General features: G+C 31.4%; 1 protein-coding gene across 6 annotated transcripts in view; it reads left to right on the forward strand.

Moving 5' to 3' along the window:
• The window catches only part of LOC106462015 (serine/threonine-protein kinase minibrain-like), a 145177-nt gene that overhangs the window by 120096 nt on the left and 10880 nt on the right, over positions 1 to 14201 (forward strand). For all 6 annotated transcript variants that reach the window (XM_022389293.1, XM_022389289.1, XM_022389302.1 and 3 more), the window contains one exon: positions 8540 to 8686. In XM_022389293.1, coding sequence (XP_022245001.1) covers positions 8540 to 8686 — 147 coding nt within the window. The remainder of the gene's footprint in view (positions 1 to 8539; positions 8687 to 14201) is intronic.

A 14201-nucleotide genomic window follows, 5' to 3' on the forward strand; every position in this document is an offset into this window, starting at 1 on the left:
CAGACGAAATCACTGTTTTGTTTTGATTGCTGTCAGGGCAAAAAAACGCTGACCCACACAGGTATGTTTAAATGAAAGTCAAAAACACGTCCATCTCTTTTCTTGACAGGCTAGGGTGTTATCTGTGAACAAGCATCAAGAAATTCGCAAGAGGTTTTGACACGAATTCTGCCTGAAATTTTATCACTGGATAGTTCTATGACTTTTTCTTGAGTTGAGTTGACATTGGTAAATGAGAAATCACGCTGTTATTAAATGGATTCCTGATCCAATCCTATTCTCCGGTTGATTTCCAAACTGATACTAAAGTTTTTTCTAGACGAATAGAAACAACGTCACGAATAAGATTATGGTTTAACTTATTTTCTTCTAAAAATCCACCGAGGTAAATATTTTATGGTTTTAGTTCTCAAACTGGTTTTTCCATAGTGTTTTTCGAAATGCAGGCACTATTTTACTCAGCTGTGAAACTTCGCTATTCCGATCTTGCAGAGACAAGTTAAGATGTTTGAGCTTACCGAACATGCCAGTCATGTAGCATAGTACTAAAGGCTGCTTTTTATTCATAAAATGTGCTGCTAGTGTGAAGTCGTAGTCTAACAAAAAAATACGAAATTCGTCTTTCACCTGAACAATATGTCTGAGCGCCTTCTCACTAGACAACAAGAGCACCGCTGTATGTGACAGGAGCTTGTCATACGCTGTTCAAAGCTCTTGATTTCACAAAGTTTACAATATCCACAACATCTGGTAGCACTTTATTAGCTTCGGGCTGCAATTTCTGTGTATTTAGTGCTTCCCTGTGTATGATGCAATGTTTAAATGTTACACCTGCACCAAAAGCACTTACTTTGGCTCTGAATTTTTTCTTGCCTCCCTTAGATATAGCTGCCCCATGACTGCCTACCCCAACACAACAAATTGAAGATAGATTGTTTGTGGTGGAACTCATCAACAAGAGAGAAGGTGGTTTCTCCTTAGTACACCAAATATAACTTTATGCTTACTTTCTCTTCGTAACAGCATCGTACAAATACCAAAAGTTGAATTAAATTTGCAAAATCTGTGGTTTCGTCAAGTTGTATGACGAAGATATGCAAATAATTCAGAATGCATATTATCAATTGCAGTTTTATATCAGCAGAGATCACATATATACGCTTTACGACACTGTCAAGTGATAAAATGATGGACTTTAGGACCTTACCATACCTTTCTCCATGAATGATCTCACACATTTTCCTGGCAGCAGAAAAAACTACTGTCTCTTCTATATTTTGCTGCTTCATGTTTCACCCAATAAGATGCTTCTAAAGAAGAATACAAGACTTTTGATGGAACAGTGACCCACTTTTCAATCAAATTCGATGGTTTTTAACATGCTTAGGGTATTTGGTTTACAAATGCCTTATACGTTTATTTGGCTTCATGCTGTCTTAATGCACTGCGGTTGTTCCTCGTTATTAACAACACTGTAAGTGAAACCAAATCTTACATAATCCTCCTAGTTCTTAAGCACTTTAGTTTTTTGGTGTTCAGTTTACCGACAGAAGCATCATTATCATTTAACGATTTCTTCTGTTTGCTTACTTCTGAGCCGTCACTCGATGAAACATGAGATTTTTTTTTCCTATTTGTAACACATACTTAACCATGTTTTGGACAAACTAATAAATGCAAACTTATGTCCAAATCCAAAAATTAACAAGCTGACAGACGTATCAAACAAATCACATGATATCTTGGTCATTCAGTCAACAGTCACGTTGCTTTTTGCATGGAGTGTAGCCGTCACTACGGACTACATTTCCGGATCTTTGGTTTATAATATGACAATTGGAACTCCCGGTTTAACGTATTTAATACATATATGAGAGGGATATTGCTGACAGGGTTTTTAATGCTTCTATCAATCTTATAATTTTAAACGTTGCACTTGTGATTTGCAAACAGCATAAATGGCTATTTTATGCTAAATCAATCTAATCAAATCTCTTCCTGAGCTATCGATAAAAACAGCAAAGGTACAAAGCTAAAACAATAAAGTCAATGATTGTTTAATTAGGTACGCGGGGGAATTAAATATTAATGAAAAAAGGTTTAGGGATGACTGATTAGTGTCACCTGTAAACTAGGTTCCACTTATAAAATAAGGCAAAACAATCAGTGGTTTGAAGGACAACTACCTTGCTCGTATTTTACATGTTTCAAATTATTGTCAGCAAACAGAGAGGTGCAATGTCTTGGGACAGGCAAAGCTACTACCAATAAAATAATATTAAATTTCCTATGCTAGAGAGGTACAGTGTTTTAGGACACCCAAAAGCTACTACCAATAAAATAATTTTCGATTTCCTATGCCTAGAGTATACGAAATTGTTCGAATATAAATGTATTTGTTTATATGAGAGGTTAATTCCACGCTGAAAAGTAAGACAAAAAATGAGAGAGAAATACACAAAATATCGGGTATGTAGTCTCTCTGTTTATTTACTTTCAGCGTGAAACTAGCTTCTATTTGTTCCTTTTGCAACCTTCACGCTGATGCACTAACCTATTTGTGTATATACTGTACATGTCATTTCTCCATGTTAATTGTTGTTACTATATTACTTACTTAATAATAGTAATAGTTGTACGGTAGTTCTAAAACTTCTTTATTTTTAGATGTGTACTTTCGGGTATAATTTATACGATCCTATAGTCATATTTGCGCCCCATCCCCCTTGGGTACAACGGCACTATAGGGTATGTTAAAGTATGTTCAGTAGTCTAAATATGTCTAAGCAGTGTGATACAAAATACATGTTTATATGCTTTCTTATTTAGGAATATAAGCGATTTTTATTAGATATTAATGCTTATATGGCATAAACACTACTGGACGAACTCTACATGGAACGTATAGCTTGTTTCGCAGGAAAAGTAAACAATTGTTTGATTCAGAAACGATTCAGTATACTTGAAATACCACATAGGTGGATCTGCATGTTTACATTATCTAATCAACTGTCGTGGATGAATTGGTAAGGGTTGCGAAGGTCAGGTGGAGACTCATAACTAGGTGTTACTGATAGTGCAGCCTGTCCTTTCTTTTTTACGATTTGAAATTTCGCGAAGTTCGAATGACGTTACTCTCGATATATAATCATCAGATTTCAGGAAAATTAAAGAAAGTGGGCATTGGCCCTTTCACGTGAAGCCATCGGATATTATAAAAAGGCCATCTTGTTGGTACCTTCTCATACTTTCAGTTGCTAAGAAGTAGCTTAGAGTTTTTCTAGTTTTAGCCTGTATCTAATGTAAAAAGACCAATGAGTGTGTTGCACGGAATTGTAACAATAGACCAAGAGCTGGAATTGTGTCGTTGTACTGATAAATTCATGTCTTCCCCCAAATAAATAACTTCATTTGAATTTATTTGCCACTGGCAACATATTATATTGTTAGATATAGTACTTTAAGGCCTAATGGTAGGAATATTACTTAACTGACACTAACTTTAACTTTTGAGCACATACAACTTTCGTTTTAAGCTTGGAGCTTTCTTCTAGTTTTATTATAATATGCTACTTTCAACTGAATTGATTTATGCATTTCCAAATTCCAAACAGCGCTCCATGAACATGAATTGAACTGTTAAAAATGACTACTTAATATTCGGAGAAACAATAATTATCGAACGAAAGCCACCAGGTTGTGCTCTGAACAATCTGAAAAATAATGTTTTCATAGAACAGGTCGACATTTTCATCTGGGAGATAATACTTTGCCTATTGTATTGTAATTTCCTGAGCACCTACAAAATATATATTATCGTTATGGCTCAGGAGTGCGCTATTCTAAGAAAACTTCAGTTGATGTTCAGCTGTCTAGTTATTTTCAGTTGTTAAAGCCTTTTGCTAGACAAATTGATATCACACATTTATAGTACTTATAGTACTATCAAGGAATTAATCAATAAAAAGTTCTTAGTATACTTGAAATTAAATGCTCATAGTAAGTTTTACTGCATCTGATCAGGAACAAAACATCTCTGAGAAATCAGTGAGAATATGAATTTGAAACTTAGTAGGCACTTTTGATACCATTGCTATTTAGGAATACTAATTTCCATATCTAAGCCAAAACGATGGTGCTCATTGCTATGTCTGTCTATACAAGCCATACGTTTCTTCTCTAGTGGCATGTTACCATTTCTGTAGAAGTTAATATTTAATAAGAAATACGTTTTCTATGTAATAACATATTTATTAAAAGGGGAAAAATATAAATGGGTTTAGTAAATTATTGACTCTATTGTACGTTGTAATTTATTTGCAATTTGCCAAAACAAGGATATCGGTACGAAAGTACATCAATTCAAACACACCATACAATATAACTCCAGATCCAGTTACCTCTAGTACAACATCAGTACAAGGCTATGCTGTAGATCATCCACTGTTAGATCCAAGCTACTACGTGGGTGATAGTCCTGCACGGCTAGGAAGAAATTAAATGAATAGGCGTTTGAAACAAATTGCAATTTCATTAAAAGTGATTGTGCAAGTTCTCAAAAAAAAAAAAAAATTGTATCCATTAATGGTTTTACTATGCTGAACAGCATCTTTTCTGATACCCATTTAGGAATCTTTAAAAGGGCATTGCAAAACGACTTCAAAACATCTCCTACACTTTTGGGGTTTTGACAGTTTTTCTCCACCAAAGCCTATAATTTTGTAAAACGCACTTTTAGTCTTACTCTACACATTTATCTGTTATCCGAAAGTGGTATCAAAACGCTAAAAGAGGAGCAGGCTTTATACAGTAAGCATTTAATGCGTTACAAATATTGAGAAAAAAAAAAGCAAAAGAAGGAACCACTAAAGTTGTTTTAATGCCAGATGAAATGGCTTTAGGAAAACATATTGAATGGGACGTAAAGGAGATTTTTGGCCATGATGGTATTGGCACAGCCACAGAATACGGTACAACTTCTCTTGCCATCTATGATTGGTGTTCATGATTGATACTCTAAACAGAAACTGAAAGGTATCTATTGGTTAGTTCCTTAGTAATGGCATGATAATACAAGAACAAGCACACTTGGTGAGAATATGCCTAAAAGAACTGTCTGATGTTGAGATTATAACCGTGACACTTGTTTTTGATGGTCCAAGTTGCTACTTCTCCATGTTGAAAAAACTGAATATCAATGTGTCGTCAGAACGATTACAGAAATGGATTTTCCACCCTAGAAATGAAAAATGCAAAATGTATGTCATACTTCATATATGTTACATACCAAGGCTTATTCAAAACACTTTTGCACCTGAGAAAATTTTAAAAAGAGCAGATGGTGAATATATTGAATGCAGATCATTACTGATTTGCACAAAGTGCAAGAACAAGACGGCTTATACTTAGGAAATAAATTACGCACAATGCACATTCAACGGCAGGAGCAAAAAAGAAAAAAGAAAGTTAAAGTTATAGTACAAACTCTACGTTCAAGTGTGGCAGATGCCATAGAACTTTGTAACATAGGCTTGAACTATTCTAAATTTATAGGAACTGAGTTCAGGTTAAATTATTAAGAATATTTGATAGATGTTTTTGTTTTGTTCAACTCCAGGATTCCATTAGGTAAAAATTCTAATATTCTAATAGGAAGTTCCAGCAAGTTATCTTGGAGAATTTTTCTAGTAGAAAGAAAAAGAACAGCCGTCATCGGTAAAAGAACGTATGCTACTCAACGTAAAACACCATTTATTGTGTTCCTAACTACGATAAACTCTGTGAAGCACTTATATCATCATCTTCAGCTTCCATGAAATATTTTTTGACATATAAATTAAACCAGGATAACTTTGATTTCTTTATTTGTTGCTGTTAGATCATCTTCCTGTTGCAATAACAACCCTACTGTTCGACAGTTCGCAGCTACATATAAATGATTGCTCATATGTCGTGAAGTAAAAGCAGCAGGAAAGAGCCTAGGATGAAACATAAATTTAATATGACTCAAAAGATCACATGACACTTCCTAGTGGTCCTGCAGTTGTGTTAGACGTATGTGTATTACACAGGTATGATCTTGAAGTACGTGACCCTATATAGGTTCTTTGTGATTACGAAAATGCATCAAATTGTACATCTTTTTCTCCCTATAAGGAAGCAGATGAAGGATAAGTTTGGCTATGTAGTCGAAATTAAGCAAGAAAAAATATGTTTTGGAGACTGTTTGGAGGTTAATTCTACAACAAAGAAAAAATTGAGATGATGTGGTAAAGACATCAGCATGTGTAATCAAAGTATGTCAGGCAATAGAAAATCATTTTGAGAGACTTCTGAAATCAATAGATGGCGAACTTCCTCAAGCAAGTACAACTAACCTTAAAGTACATATTGCTGTTTTGAAAGAAATGGTTTAGAATGGAGTTTCCTCTGGTTTTAATGGACAAATGTTTGATTGTACTCTAAAAGACAACCATGTTTACAGTTTGATTAAGTGATTAAAAAATATTAATGCGTCACCTTTCTAAGCAACAATCCGCAAAAGATGCAGGTAAAAATGTTTCAAAATTAATTTTACTTAAACATCAGTAGTTTAAGTCTGTATTAAATATAAAAATATTTGTACAAAACCCAAAGTGTATAGTGTACTTTTTTACAAACTTTCAAACATTTATCAACCAATATTATTTATAATTTGTGATATGAAATGTAAAAAAAAGCGCATATACAAATTCTGTAGTGTAATTTAACCTAATTTAATAGTAGATGTACGTTATCAACCTGTTTATGTAATTATATATGGTTTCGAAATAACTACAGTACTTAATAGTCTGGTGCTATTTCAGTATTAATACTTGGATTCCGTTTTAACTGTACATCTTATTTTACGATGTATTTGTACAAGTTTTTACAATTATTATCAATAATACAGCAGATCACAATAAAAACAATTTAGACCAATACAATATTGTCAGTTATTGCTCTCTTTCATTTTACATTGTTAATTCAACAATTTAAGGATCAACAATACGGCTATCGTTTGACATCAAGGGCAAATATAGTGACACTAGCTACTGTGCAGTCCAGTTCAACATAATAGATCAGTGGTACGCATTCAGTATCTGATTCCAAGAAGCCTTAACCTTTTTTTTTAATACACTTTTCACAATAATGCTTTTTACTAGTAAAATAAACTATAAAAAGTAGTACTATGTTTACTTTAAATCGTTTTTTTATACTTTTTACAAAGCAAAATACACGTGTTTTTCATTAGGTATTTTTCAAAATCACGAAGGCATATATTAAATATTTTAAATACATTCATTCTTACGTAATTTATTTCAAGACTGATTGATGACAGGCCTTTTGAACAAATAAAACTTGATGGATTTTTACTGTAATTACAACATTTCGAAGAGTATACAGTCACTCGCTCTGCAGTTATTAAAAATCAATTACAAAATGTATCAAAGGACTACTTCTTCCTTGTCATTAAAAATACTTAACTTGATGTAACACATTCACGTTTCTAAATACACCTAATGTAGCTAAAGAAAACAACTAAATAAAAATCACTTACTTAAAGATAAGTCAGTCCGATTGCATAACTCGCTAAAAACAACTTGAAACACTATACTGTTTCATTAATTCAGGGGTTACTTTTAAATATTTTCAAACAAAACCTGAACTAACCAGAATAACTTAGAAACGTACTTTATTTAACTTTCTAAACATTCCGTTTGAAGAGTAAGTAGATTCGCTTTTATAACAACATTTAAAAAGAAAACTTTTTATTTAAAGCACAAAATTCATATTCAAGAAAATGTGGTTAAGTCTGTGGCTTTTACCATCTAAATACTTTATAAACCACTCGACAACTTGTAACATGTAACTATTAAACTTATTCAAATAGTATTTTCACGAAAGGAAAGAAACAGAGTATACTAACATTGCCACAAACATATCCTACACAAGCTTGAACTATTTGTCTTTGAATTACATTTTATGGGTTTTGTCAAAAGGATTTTACGCATTCTGGTATTGGAATATCTTCATCTATGTATGAAAAAAGTTGTAAATAACTGATGGTTAGTAATTATTTAGGGATCCAGGTCGTAAAGTAACATAAAAATTTCTTCTGTTTCACGTAATAAATTATTGTAAGATATGAAAAAAAGGCATCGCTTCTTTTTCCACCACATTAAAATATTCAGTTGATTAAATTCAAGATAAGTCGATACGAATTGAAGGACCTAAAACATTTCATAAATAATATTAAGTGAATCGAAAGTGTTATTTAACATCAAATTTGCTACGAACACTTCAAAACTAGAACTTATTTGTTCATATTTATAGTTGCGAGAAATTACACTGGAAGTTCATTTTAATAGTACTAGATCATGACTTATATGAAATATGTAAAGTTGTACATTTGATCTATGTCCATTACATGCACAGGTTTGTACTCATATTTTATATTAGTGTAGTAATTATGAATAGACGTTTTAAATTACAAATTACACTGTTTTCTTCCGTCCAGATCTACCAATATATTCAGAGTAGGTTTTACCGATCCCCAGAAGTTCTTCTTGGAATTTCTTATGACATGGCCATTGATATTTGGAGTCTAGGCTGTATTCTTGTAGAGATGCATACTGGAGAACCTTTATTCAGCGGTACAAATGAGGTAAATGTTTGTTATTTTTTAACATTTTTAGGCCATAATTAAAATGACAATATTTCAGTTAATAGAAGTTCCCGGTAGACAAATAATCGAAAGAGTCTACAATGTAGATTATAATGGATAAACAAGGTACTTACAATGGAGAATAGACCAGAAGCACAACCGGAACACATTTAATCTCAGAAAAAACATACGTATTATTTCAGTTGATTATACATTGTTATAAATACGCTTTTAAGTAAGAAAAAACGTCTTCATGATAAGAAGATGATACATATGATTTTATTCTTGAATAATTCCTTCTATTTTTGCCATATGCACATATATTTAATGAAAACATGCACAAATGGACGGTTCTCGCAAACCAAAACTTGGCATATCAGTTATAATTATTTCCTGTTTAAAGGTCTTTAACATGTTAAGATATTTACAGAAATTCTACAAATTATATATTGAATTATGCTACAATACCGCTGATGTATATCTTTGTTTTATGAATAAGCATTGTTTTTAGGGTGATTTGAAAAATATTCGTAAAATGTTTACTATGCATTACGTATAAATTAAGACGAATCTTCCAAAAGCGAAACTCCAGGTTCTTTTGTAATGAACAATTTTAATATATGTATTGTATATATATATATATAGCATAATTACATTCACTAAAACTAAGACAAATTCTCAGTGATGGCCAAATCTGTTTACTTATTTAAAAAAAGGTTTAACGATTTTAAAAGTAATACTAACTGAAAAAAGCATAAAAACCGCTTCCTTTTCAACAACTGTTGATTTTAAAAATTCAATCACTATCGATCTCTTTACAATATTGAACTTACTGTATGTAAACAATAATTTTGTTTTCAATATAAATGTCAATAGAAACAATTCAAATTCAGTGACTTTGCTAATTTCAAATGCATAGGAACTGTAGTGAAAATGTATTCATTTGACGTTATTTATGGATAATCTTTCCCCTCTGAAAATAGTATAATAAGTTTAAATTAATAACCGATACAAAATCCATTGATTTGATGTAACGAAACCCTTACATGCTGCGCGAACGGAAAAGATATTCAACTTTTAATGATAATTAAATAGTAGTTTCTTTTTGTTTATGCTCTCAGGAATGCTAAGATGGTAATCTGAAAATAACATTGCCTGCGCAAAGTTATTTAAAAAATATTTAATTGTATTTTCATAGATTTAATTCTAATATTTTGATATTACAAGTACTAGGTTGTTTAATAAAAAAAAATAGACAGATTCCATTACTCTCTCGAGCTGTTTTACTCAACTTGGACCGGAAATCAAGAACAAACTTCAGGTATTAGTTCCGAATTTCTGACTGTCGCTCCCTCTGTAACCTTTCTTTACATAAAACTATAATATACTTATCATAAGAGGGAATAAATTGTAAGCTTTTAAATTGATTAGAATTTCATAACAATATTGAGAGTATTTCTTACGCCATTTCATAATAAACAACTTTTTAAATGGGGTCAAAGCTATGTTTACGAAAGTTATGGAATTTTGAAAATGTTGCATCTTCAGAGAAAGTATAACCAATATATATTTAATCCTTATGTCGATAGATGGTGCTGCAATATATTTTATTGAAGTAATGAGGGCGTTAACAAAGAGTTCTTTGTTTTTTTAGCGCAAAGTTGACACAATAAACTACCTGCGTAAAGTCCGTAAAGTTAACACTGACCAACAGGAGGACTTTTATAAATGGTATTGCAAAATTATGAATAGATTAAACAATCTAAATATGTAAATCTTTAAGTAATCTAACATCTATTTAAACAACTTATTGAAAACTTTCTGAATTACTCACAACTTAAACAAGCATCTTAGTAAAAACTGTTTTATGCAAAAAAAAAAATCTTGGTCAAGAATAAGTTACAATAAATCATTTCTCGCATACATAAATAAATTATTATTCTAAAACTGATTTATTAATAAGCAGGTATTTTAAGAACACAAGTATAATAATTACAAAACAACAACGTAAATTACAGAATTTGTTACACGTATAGCTTACATTTCATACACCACATACACAATATTTTTAACTTTTGTTATTGTTTTTCTTTGTTTGCGGAATTTTGCACAAAGCTGCATGAGGGACTGTCTGCGCCAGCTCTTCGTTATTAAGAAGTGATAGTCTAGAGAGAAGGTAACTGGTCAACATCACCCAACGCCAACTCTTGGGGTTCCCTAATTGTAGAGTTGGGTTTACTGTCACATTATAACGCTCACACGGCTGAATGAGCAAACATGTTCGGCGATGTGATTTGAACCCGCAACTCATAGATTGCGAGTCGGGTGCCCTATCTACCAGGCTATGTAAGATCTTAAATATTTAAATACAAACACACACACATATATATATATATATATATATATTTCGGTTTCAAATATTCATAAACAAATGATACACGTATGAATTGACTGAATAAAATTTATGTCCCCCAGTGGCACAGCGGTATGTCTGCGGACTTACAACGTTAGAAACCGGGTTTTGATACCCGTGGTGGGCAGAGCATAGATAGACCATTGTATAGCTTTGTGCTTAATTACAAAGAAACAAACAATAAAATTTATTTGTGGGTTCGAGGGAATAAGTTGAAAAATCAGATATTGACTATCACAAAACTCGTAAAGACGACACTGTATCAAAGGCTAACGACGTAATAATGTTTTATTGTCTATCACCTACTGTTTTAAGTTATTAGAGGATATTCTACTGTTAGATTTTGTAACAACTGGATATTTTGCAGAAAAGATTCAAAACTGATGCTAGTTGCGTACATTAAATGAATGAATGTAGGCTTAATAACTTAAGAAGGGTCAGACAGAAGCAATAATAACTGAACTATGCAAGCAACCACAATTAAAAATGAAATAAAATTAATTAGAATAACTAAACAGGGTGGGCAAAGAGATGAAATAAAAATAAACTTTAATAATAAATAATCTTTGATAATTTCACATTCTGTTACTAAGATTGTGGTTAGAGCGCTTGACTTGTAATCTGAGGGTCACGGGTTCGAATCTCCGTCACACCAAACATGCTCGCCCTTTCAGCCGTGGGGCGTTATATGTGACGGTCAATTTCACTATTTGTTGGTAAAAGAGTAGCCCAACAGATGGCGGTAGGTGGTGATGACTAACTGTCTTTCCTTTAGTCTTACACTGCTAAATTAGGGATGGCTATCGCAGATAGTTCTGGTGTAGCTTTGCGCTAAATTCACAACAAACAAACAGATACTCAAGTACTCTACACGTTCAATTAAATAAATTAAACCTGAAAGCTATACGTGCCACTAAAATTAGTAAACGTTTTAATAATTACTTTGCCGCATGTTTCTTAGTTTGCGTTTCTACTTGATTTCTTTTATTAATAAGTCGGAAATGACGAAAAATATCACAATTCTTAAATACAAAAAATTTTAAATTTATACCTTTAATTTTAATATTAATTAGAAATATTCCGTGCTGCTATATAATAACTGCTTAGTATATGTATGATTATAAATTTAATGCAAACTAACGATTTAGTGGAAAAAACGAAATGCACAAATGTTTAAATATTACAATACTGCACTATTCATTTCATAATGTTTGTTTCCAAAATTCTAACAAAGAATGGATTCAGAAAGTAGCTTTTTAACTGAGTGTAAAAAATAAAAACTTTAATAACCGCCACACAAGAAAAATACAATGTGTGGAGAAAGTTATCTTGTGTAATTTTAGTTTAGAAAATATAAGGTTCTTGTTTCATTTCCGTTCCTTGATTAGTTATCTAATCTCATTCCAAAGATGGACCTCTATACATAACAAAATATATATTTCACTCGGCAAATCGTATTTATAAAAAGACTAACTAAATGAACTAGGAACTACATTTCTTTTAATAGTGACGTTTTTCTGTAGGTTTTGGATATATTGATAAACCAGATATACTTACGTAAAGTAACTTCAGTTATTTATAAGTTATACTTATTTGTAGTTAAGTAAAGCACACATTGCTTAAATGTCCAACCTAGGATTAATATATCTTAATTCATCATTAATTGTTATGAGAACAACTATTATGTCAAACATCAAAATTAAATTCAATACAGGTGAAAACTAAAGGTATTTTTGACGCCATTCTATACAGTTAAATTATGTCATATTTCCTTGAGATTCACTGTCCACTTGCTGAAAACATTGCGCATGTATTACGATTATTTGCGTTTCTGTTGAACATTTCTGAATATATATATATTGGTTACGTTTTTCTTAAAACTGGCAACTACTTATTTGAAATTCGTGAAATCAAAACACTTTTCACCTTCATTATATTAATTTGTCTAATAATGAAATCCAACACAACATAAATATTTTCATAAAATCAAAGTGAATCTTATTACTGTAGTTAAAGTAGAAACTTCACAAATTTGAGGAGTACATACTATAAAACTACAGATGTAGTATTAGAGCTGTATCTCTATTTGTGTTCTTTTTATTTAAATTTGAAATTATACATAATATTTGTTTACATAAAATTTGGTTTTTATAAAATACTATTATTATCAAAGCAAATTTTGGATTCAAAGAAACTGTCAACTCTTTTTGATTAAACAATATGAAATTGTTTAGTTAGAAATACCTAAACTGTCACAGTAGCTCTTATTCCCTAGTTATACAACATACAGATACATTTGTTTTAGTTTTCCTTTGATTCGTATTAATCATACTGGTTTATGTTTATGTTATGATTTGTTATAGTTGTTCCTTAACTGTTTTCAAACCAACTAATATATTAAATAGCTCATTTATTGGGGAATTAATGTGATTATTTACGCGTCACAGACTAAGGCTAATACTCTTTAGCAACATTTCTATGCTTGCAATTATCTTTCACAACACGATTAATATTGGTTTTCTCAAGACATATACATTTTAGTGTCTTTGTTTTTTTTCAGCTACGTTTTTCGTCAATGTTTGATTTACTATTATTCTTACATTCTGTTTTTTTTTAAAGTTTTCCATCATCATATCTGGTAGTACTTTTACATGTTGGTTTCTGCTATGTAAATTCTTCTCATAAAATAACGTGCTCAAGAGAAGTTGCATATTGATATGATGTCTTACTGTACATTTATGCTCAGCGTGTTCTCATGATAGAGAGGTACACATTTCAAAAAACAAAAATTAATAGTTAATTCATTATTATTGTTAGCGATTTGCATAACTGGTATTTTTATAACAAACACATAAGATGATTAGGACTCGTCTTTTTACTAACTACCTTACGTTAGACATAAAAAGTATGAACCATAATATTTTGATTTTTTCACTGAGAACACTGGATACTATTTTGAGTTACGCTTTTATCTTCCGAATTTCTAATGCTATAGTTTATTTTCCAAAATTTTGTAATAACATTTTAAATTTACAATTTCCAGAATGCAATAGGTGAGATATTTTAATATATATATATATATATATATATATATGTGTAGGG

This window comes from Limulus polyphemus, unplaced genomic scaffold, assembly GCF_000517525.1.
Source record: "Limulus polyphemus unplaced genomic scaffold, Limulus_polyphemus-2.1.2 Scaffold42, whole genome shotgun sequence".
In the NCBI taxonomy this organism is placed as follows: Eukaryota; Metazoa; Arthropoda; class Merostomata; order Xiphosura; family Limulidae; genus Limulus; species Limulus polyphemus.